Consider the following 8,423-nt stretch of genomic DNA (forward strand, 5'->3'; position numbering starts at 1 on the left):
TGTCAGTCTAGGCGAAGTTGCGAAACCGGGAAAGTTTTCGGTCCGCGCCTGTGGGCGGGGCTCCAGGAAGGTCCGCTTTGGTTGGCCGCGGGGAGGGCCTGTGGGCGGGGCCCGGGGGGCGGGACTTCAGACGAGAGCGCCTCCTGGTTGGTGGAGCAGGGAGGGCGGGCCCTCTGGGGGCGGCTCGCCCCAATCCGCTGAGCGGTGGGCGGTGATTGCGGCTTGAGGCGGCGCTGCGGTTTTGCGCCTGCGCCCAAGGGTTTTTCTCCGCGATGGTGGGTCCCGCGGCCAGAGGCGCGTCTACGCCGAAGACCCGCGCGATGTGGCGGCTGCAGGTCGTGCTGGGCCACCTGAGCGGCCGGCCCGACTCGGGCCCCGCGCCGCAGGCCGCGCGCTGCTTGGGCGTCTCCCCGCGCGCCTCGGCCTCGGACGTGGTGGTGGTGCACGGGCGGCGCACGGCCATCGGCAAGGCGGGCCGCGGCGGCTTCAAGGTGGGGCTCCCGGGGTCCCGGCGCCGCCTGAGCCCCGGGGCGCGCGATGCCCCCGGGGAGGCGGCGTCAGCGCGGCTGTGCCTCTCGCTCAGGACACCACCCCCGACGAGCTCCTGGCGGCCGTGCTGACCGCGGTCCTGCAGGACGTGAGGCTGCGGCCGGAGCAGCTGGGGGACATCTGCGTGGGTGAGCCGGACCCTCCCGTCCGTCCCTGCGGGGCCCCGGGGGGCGGCTCCTGTTTGCAGCCGGGCCCCCAGGACGTGTCTGCGCACGCACAGCGGGGCCAGCGGCTCGCGCACCTGCCGAGGGTCCCCACGCCTCCGGCCGTGGAGCCGGCAGCAGGGCGTGGGGCGGCCCACGCGGGGCACTGGGCACTGGCAGGAGCCGCTCTGCTGGGTTCGCCCGGCACCCGCAGCCCTCTGTGCTTGGGGTCCCCGTGAAGGTGCAGTCTGCGCTGGGGGGCAGAGGCTGGGTGCGGCTGGAGGCGGGAACGACTCCTCCGGGGGCTTCATGGCTGCCGCCCGGCACCTGAGCCCCGGCTGACCGTCTGCAGGGAACGTGCTCCAGCCGGGGGCCGGGGCCATCATGGCCCGGATCGCGCAGTTCCTGAGGCAAGTTCTCCCGAGGCTGTCCCGGGACTCGGAGTGGACCCAGCCCTTGGGGGGGAGGGCACAGCCTGGGGCAGCAACCCCGGGGCGCCTGCTCTGGGCAGGGAGGGGTCGGCGCTGGGCCAGGACACGGGCTCTTTGGGGCAGGAGCTCACGGGCTTCTTGTCCCTCATGAGGGTGGACTGTGCCCTCCTCTGCCAGGTGAACAGAGGGTGACTGCGTGTGAGTGGGGGCTGGGCTGGGGGAGCTCCGGGCCTGGCCCAGGAACGCTGGCCGTGCCGCCGTCCTGAGTGGGCGCTAGTGCTTCAGCGGCTTTCACCCGTGGGTTTCAGAGCCCCACCTGCACGGAGGAGTGGCAGGACCGCTGCCCAGTGAGGGACCGGCAAAGCAAACCCCTTTAATGGCAGCGCTGACTGTGGAGTTCAAGGCCGCCCACAGTCTGGCTCCACAGCCACCTTCCCTCTCTCGGCCTGCTCTCTGCCTCTCGTCCTCCTGCCCTGGCCATGCTGACCCTGTCTCCGGGCTGTGGCCCAGCTGAACCCAGCGCAGGCATGGGCTCCTCATGGGGGCGTGGCTGTGTGAGCCCCCCCCGCCTCTGCCGTGGCTGGGCCGTAGCTTCAGTCCTGTCCGGCTGGTCCACTTCCTGTGTAGGGCACACTGTTCCATCGTCTCGGTGTCCCTTGGGTGGTGCCTGGCGCTGGGAGGGCGGTCGGTGAGCAGTGACGGTGGGAGTCAGGCGCTGGGGGTGCCGCCCACCAGCATCATCCCCGTGCTTCCGCTCCCTGGGGTTCCGAGGGGGACTGGAGGGTTGGAGGGCCCCTGGCTGTGGGTGCTGGGGAGCAAGCCCCTGGGGAGCCCGGCTCTGCCCAGGAGCTGGCCTGGCAGCCCCTGGTGGGGGCAGCTGTGCTGCAGAGGCTGACCCTGCCCCCCGCCCACCTCCTTCACAGTGGCATCCCGGAGACTGTGCCCTTGTGCACCATCAATAGACAGTGCTCCTCAGGGCTGCAGGCCCTGGCCAACATAGCTGGTGAGTCTCCACAGGTGCAGAGCCCCAGAGTCCCCGGTGCTGCACCTGCAAAGTCCCTGGTGCCTCCACCATGGAAGGCGTGAAGGAGCCCCCTGGCCACTGCCCAGGCCTTGGCCTGCGGCACGGAGGCCGGGTGGGGAGCTGGCCTGTGGCTCAGGGTGCTCACGAAACACTCTCGTTCCAGGCGGCATCAGAAATGGGTCCTACGACATCGGCATGGCCTGTGGGTAAGGATGCCCGTGGGTGGAGCCCCTAAACTCCTGTGATGGCAGAGCCAACCCCTCCCTGCGGCCCCGCGTCAGGCTGGCCATGCAGGCGGCTCTCTTAAGGAAAGAGAGCGCTTGGGCTCCTGCGGCCTGGGGAGTCGCAGTCGTGGGTCCTCAAAGCCGGGGGCGGCTGCTGACCCCACACCTCGCATGCTCATTTTCCCTGCCTGTCTGCCCCTGGGGAGAGCGTCCGGCCCCTCCTGTGTTCCCAGGGGCAGGGCCCTGTCTGTGGAGTGTGGGCTGCGTGCCTCCATCCCCACCTCGCTGCGTCTGGGACTGTGGCAAAATGAGACTATGGCAAATGTGACCGGCTTGGGCGGGCGTCGGGAGCAGGCTGGGTCCTGCTGAGCTCCCGCTGCCTGTCTGACCCCATGGCTGTTTCGTGGCCGGAAGCCCATGCTGGCGGTCACTGGGCCTCCCTGACTTAGGCGCACCACCCTGCGGGGACTCGGGCTGGGCACGGGCACGGCGCAGTCTGACCTTTGGCCTCTCTCCTGCCCCTTCTTACTAGGGGAAAGGTGGCTGGAGGCAGGCTGAGTGTGGGAAAAGGCACGTGTGCCAGCAGGCCGAGGTCGGGGGCCTGGGGATGTTCAGGGTCCGGCCAGGGTGATGCCTGCAGCCCAGGCGGTCCCCGGGGGCTGTGGACCTGTGACAGGCATGGGCTGTGGTGCTGGACTGCTTCATCCAGGCTGGGTGTGCGTGGACGAGGTCCTCGGTGCCCTGACCTCGGAGTCCTCTGTGGGGTGGGGGTGCTCATGTGAGGCCCCGGGGCACCTGCAGGCTGTCCCGTGGACTGGCACGCGGCAGGCACGCAGGGTGAACTGTGGACCCTGGATGCCTTAGGCCGCCCCTCCCTGGAGCCCTGTTTGACCACAGGGTGCTGGCACTCTTGCCCTCCCATGGCTCCCAGCACCTTGGGGTCCATGCAGCTCACAGTGCCAGCCGGCCTGAGCATCCTGGTCACTTCTTCCCTGGGTCCACGGCTGACGCCCCCTCGGCGGCTGACTGAAGGCTGTGCTGGGGAGCTGCTGGGACCCCAATTTCCCGGTTCTGTAGGGGAGCGGGGCCGACCCAGGTGGGGCCTCTGACCTGGGCCGGGGCGGGGTGGGGGGGACAGGCTGAGGGCCCAGGGTGCAGCCCTGCCTGCAGGCTCCGCCCACCCTCCCCCTCCTCCGCAGGGTGGAGTCCATGTCCATGGCTGAACGAGGGAACCCGGGAAACATCACTTCACGCCTGGTGGAGAACGAGAAGGCCAGAGACTGCCTGATGCCCATGGGGTGAGGGCCTCCCACGGCGCCTGTGTGGGCCCCGGGGCAGGGCCCAGGGACGGTCCCATCCCTGCGGCCATGGCCTCCCTGCCGTGGGGCCCTGGTGTGACGCTGCTCTTGACTTCCCTGTCCTGAGCCTCCGGCCTGTCGCCCCTCCCTGAGGCCCTCAGCCTTGGCCAGGACCTTGGCCACTGTGCCCAGAGCCTGGCAGGGCTGGGTCGTGAGAGGAGCGGGGGTGCTGACTGCTGGGCACGATGCTGAGGGCTGGGTTCCCCACCCCCCCGACGCAGTGGGACACACACTGCGTGTGACCAGCGCCTGAGCCAGTGTCCCTGAGTGCTGGGCCATCCCCAGGGCCTGGCCAGGGCGCCCTGGCTCCAGCGGCTGTGGGAGCCGTGACGGCTCAGAGAGGCTGAGCTGTTTCCCCACGGCCACCCGCCCAGGGGCGTGGGGAGCAGGAGCCCCACTGCAGAGCTCAGCTGTGCCCCTGGGGCCCAGGCCAGGACAGACCTCCTAGCCTTGGCCTTGGTGTGCGAGGGGCTCCTGTCTCCCTGTGTGGGAATGTGCAGACACTGGCCGCGAAGCCGCCCCGGTGCCCCACGGTTGCCCCTGCCCCATCCTCTGTGCTGCGCCGGCTTCCCCGGGGATCAGACCCCGTCCTGCACCTGACCGTGCGGGCGCTGGTGGCTGTGGGTGCGAGCTTCTGCAGGCCTGGCCGGCAGCGCCGCCTCGCTGTCTGTCCCCCGCCCTAAGCCCTCCCTGCCCACAGCATGGGGCCCAGGGCTCCCCGCCCGCTGCTCCAGTCCGGCCCCGCTCCCACCACCTGCCCCCACCTTCTAGGATAACCTCGGAGAACGTGGCGGAGCGGTTCGGCATTTCCAGGGAGAAGCAGGACGCCTTCGCGCTGGCCTCGCAGCAGAAGTGAGTGTCCCTGGGCTATGAGGACTGCAGGGTGGGCGGGGGCCCAACCCAAGGAGACAGCAGCCAGGCCACCGCGCTTTCCCAGCCAGGAGGGGCCGGGGCCCTGGGGTCGGCGTCCCTGTCTGCCCACCTGGTGTCTTCTCCCCGCTGGGCCTCCTTCCCCCATCTTTCCTCAGGGGCACAGTGAGGGCCAGGTCTCGTCTCTGCCTGGTGTGGGGCTGGGATGTGGTCACTCAGGCTTTGCTAGGAGCTGCCACTGGGAACCCGGCATCCCAGCCTCCCTTGGGACCAGGCCTGCATCTGGGGTCGCGTCCTGCGGAGGGAGCTGGGGGTGACCTCAGAGCACGCAGGGGCTCCGGGCCCCTGGACAGCAGCAGGCTAATGTTGGCCACTCTCAGCTGCGGGAGGGGAGAGGGAGGGGAGTGGCATCCGGGTCTCCGAGGTTGGGACTCGGGTGTCTCGGGGCCAGACACCACCTGAACCCTCGCTGGGAGCTCTGGGTGCCTTCCTGCCGGGTGCTCCTTGTGCCTGTGTTTCACACACGATTGCCGGCTCCCCGAAGTGTTGTGCCGCTAGCCAGCCATGGGCTCCCCTACGTGCCTGTGCCGCCAGCCCACTGAGATTCAAACTATGTCGGGCGGTTCTGTGTCTGTCTCTAAGTGTGTGCTGTGCCAAGATTTGATGGGAGGAGGGGCTCAGCTGGCAGAACCCAGCCCCTCCATGGGGCTCCTGAGCCCAGCGGCCCCCTCCCGCCTCCTCCCACAGGCTCAGTCCTGGGAGCAGAGCTGGGGAACGTAGGCCCACGGAATCCCTCGGTCTGGCCTTGCCACGGCAGCCGCAGGTGGGATGCGAAACGCAGTCAGTCTGTCACAGGCGGATTTTAATCTGATAATCGCTTGGCCCACAGTGATGCTGTGTGCAGGTGGCCCTGGTGGGACAGAGGTGCCCCTCCCTGCTCTGGATGAAAGGCGCTGGAGCGGGGTCCCCTCCACTTGGGGACTGGGGTGGCCGGGACCCGGAGGTCCAGGGCTGATGGCCAAGAGGCTGCCGCTCGGCCAGAGCCCCCGGCGCCCCAGGGAGCTGAGCTGGCTGTGCTCCCTGGCAGGGCGGCGAGAGCCCAGAGCAGGGGCTGCTTCCGAGCCGAGATCGTGCCGGTGACGACCACGGTGCGCGATGACAAGGGCGGCAGCAGGAGCGTCACGGTGGCTCAGGACGAGGGCATCCGCCCGGGCACCACCATGGAGGGCCTGGCCAAGCTCAAGCCTGCCTTCAAGGACGGCGGCTCCACCACGGCCGGTGAGGGCTGAGCCAGGGGCCTGGTGCTGTTCGGAGGGTGTGCAGGGCTGGCTGTGCCCAGCCCTGCCTGAGGCCCCCTAGCCCTGTCTTTCTGCCCCTAGGAAACTCGAGCCAGGTGAGTGATGGGGCGGCCGCCGTCCTGCTGGCACGGAGGGCCAAGGCTGAGGAGCTGGGCCTTCCCATCCTGGGTGTGCTGAGAGCCTACGCCGTGGTCGGGGTCCCGCCTGACATCATGGGCATCGGGCCGGCCTACGCCATCCCTGCAGCTTTGCAGCAAGCAGGTCAGGTGGCTCTGGGCTTGTGTGGGGTGGGGGTGGGTCCCCGAGGGTGCAGGGTAAGGGCGGGGCAGACCAGCCAGCACCTGCGGCAGGCCCCTGGACGGGGTGGGCCCGGGCACTGGGAGTCCTGCCCGTGCACCGGCGGCTCATGTCTGCCCCGGCCCTCAGGGCTGACGGTGAAGGACGTGGATATCTTTGAGATCAACGAGGCCTTTGCCAGCCAGGTGAGCTGTGTTCCCTGCACTCGTGGGCCCTGGGCTGCGGGGGCAGCACGTGGGCGAGGGGTGCGGGGCAGGGGTCTCTGCTGAAGTCCTGCCTTCTGCCAGGCCGTCTACTGCGTGGAGAAGCTGGGAATCCCCCCTGAGAAAGTGAACCCTCTGGGGGGCGCGGTGGCCTTGGGCCACCCCCTGGGCTGCACCGGGGCGCGCCAGGTCGTCACGCTGCTCAACGAGCTCAAGCGCCGTGGGAAGAGGTCGGGCTGCGCTCCAGGGGCTGGCGGGGGCCCAGGCTGGGGTGGGGTGGGGAGGGCAGGGGGCACCAGCCAGGGACACGGGCCCAAGGTGCAGGCCACATCCTGGGCTCTCCTGGGCTCTCGGGAGGCCTGGGCTCCACAGCGGGCATTCGCCACGCTCACAGAGGGGACAGCTGGGGGTGCCTGGCATGTCACCTGCCTGTGTCCACAGGGCCTACGGGGTGGTGTCCATGTGCATCGGGACCGGGATGGGGGCCGCTGCTGTGTTTGAATACCCTGGGCACTGAGCGAGGCCCTGGCCCGAGACGCCGCCCAGCCGCAGGAGAGCAGTCGACAGTAGCCCAGCGCGGGGACCAGCATCGGAGGAGGGGCCCAGTGAAGGCCCTGCGCTCACGGGAAGACGTGCGCCTGGACGGCTCAGCGCAGCAGTGCGTGGCGGGCGCTCAGGCCCTCTGCGGGGCCGGCGCAAGCCAGCCGGGGTGGTCGGGGCGCCCCTCCGGGATGCGCGGACGCAGTAAACGTGGTCGCTTTCCTGGGGGCTGTGGCCGTGGCTGTCTCCTGCGCCGGTGCTCGCCTCCCTGGGCCTCTGCGCCGTCTGGGCCGTGACTTCTGCCGCGCTGGGCGGGGCCGCGGCAGCTGTGGGCATGTGCAGTGCGGGGCGGAGCCCGGGGCCCAGCGTGGTCCGTGCCCGGCAGAGCTGGTGCAACCGGGCCTGGGGAGGGCCGGGCCGGGCCTCAGGGCTGCAGCGAGGACGCGTATCTCTCGTCGTGAGAGCCGAGGCCCTGGAGCCGCAGGGCGCAGGCCTTCTCCCCGAGCACGCCGTCCACCACCAGCGTGCACTGGTACAGCTCGCAGCTCCTGCGGGCGGTGGGGCAGAGGTCAGCAGGGGCCGGGCAGCGGCTCCGGCCGTGGGCAGCCCGGGGAGGCCAGCAGGCTGCACCTGGCGGTGAAGAGGAGCTGCAGGCTGACGGAGGTCGGGGGCCCGTTGTGCGGCCGCGCCTCCAGCACGCCGGTGCTCGGGGACACCTCGAAGGCTCCTGCGTGCTTGGCCGGCTCCTGCTGCCCTGCACGGAGGGCAAGGGGGACACAGCGGTGTGGGCCTTGCCCTGTGCCAGCCCCAATGCCTCCCCCAGCCCCAGGGCTCGCCAGAGCTCCGCACGCACCCCTGCTCTGCTCCGCCCTGAGCGGGGCCACCCTGTGGTCACCGGGCATTGGCCCTGGCTGCAGGTGCCCAGCCCCAGCAGCCAGCCTGCAGCGACAGGGCCTGCGGGCCCCTTCCTGGCGGTGTTGGCCCCGGGGGCAGGGCGCAGGGGGCAGGGAGAGCAGGAATGCCCAGCGGCCCTGCGTACCCATCAGCACGGCCCAGTAGCTCCGGCAGCCGCTCAGGTTCATCAGGCAGACCTCGCGCACCTGCCGCTGCTTCACAAAGCACGTGCCGAAGTCCAGCCAGCTGCTGGAGAGCTGCAGCTCTGGCACGGCCACCACGGCCCGCAGGGGCACCTCCTGGGGACAGAGCCTCGACTCGGCAGGGGCCCGGAGCTGGCCGCTCTGAGACCCGGGACCCTGCCGCCCGGGTCCTGCTCTGGGGACAGCAGGGCGGCCCCGCAGCCCTGCCGGCACCAGAGCCAGAAGCTGGGGCTCTGCTCAGGGCGGGGCCGGGGTGGTGCCCCCTGCAGTCCCTGTCCCCGCCCACTGCCATCCAGCTCCGTGCCCTCGGCCTGGCCCTGGGAGCCTGAGGCAGAGGCCAGGCGTCCTCTCTGCCCGTGAGGGCCCCTTCCAGGAGACTGCTCCGGGCA

General features: G+C 70.5%; 1 protein-coding gene across 1 annotated transcript; it reads left to right on the top strand.

Annotated features, from left to right (window-relative positions):
- The first annotated feature begins 265 nt into the window (after nucleotides 1–265).
- On the top strand, nucleotides 266–7,160 carry ACAA1 (acetyl-CoA acyltransferase 1). The gene is made up of 12 exons (XM_062216241.1): nucleotides 266–491; nucleotides 584–677; nucleotides 1,045–1,102; nucleotides 2,047–2,126; nucleotides 2,311–2,353; nucleotides 3,571–3,669; nucleotides 4,501–4,581; nucleotides 5,687–5,877; nucleotides 5,979–6,158; nucleotides 6,324–6,379; nucleotides 6,482–6,627; nucleotides 6,839–7,160. The coding sequence occupies exons 1-12, from the start codon at nucleotides 273–275 to the stop codon at nucleotides 6,912–6,914; spliced, it is 1,323 nt and encodes a 440-aa protein (XP_062072225.1). The 5' UTR covers nucleotides 266–272; the 3' UTR covers nucleotides 6,915–7,160.
- Nucleotides 7,161–8,423: the final 1,263 nt, after the last annotated feature.

Source organism: Lepus europaeus, chromosome 2, assembly GCF_033115175.1.
Source record: "Lepus europaeus isolate LE1 chromosome 2, mLepTim1.pri, whole genome shotgun sequence".
In the NCBI taxonomy this organism is placed as follows: domain Eukaryota; kingdom Metazoa; phylum Chordata; class Mammalia; order Lagomorpha; family Leporidae; genus Lepus; species Lepus europaeus.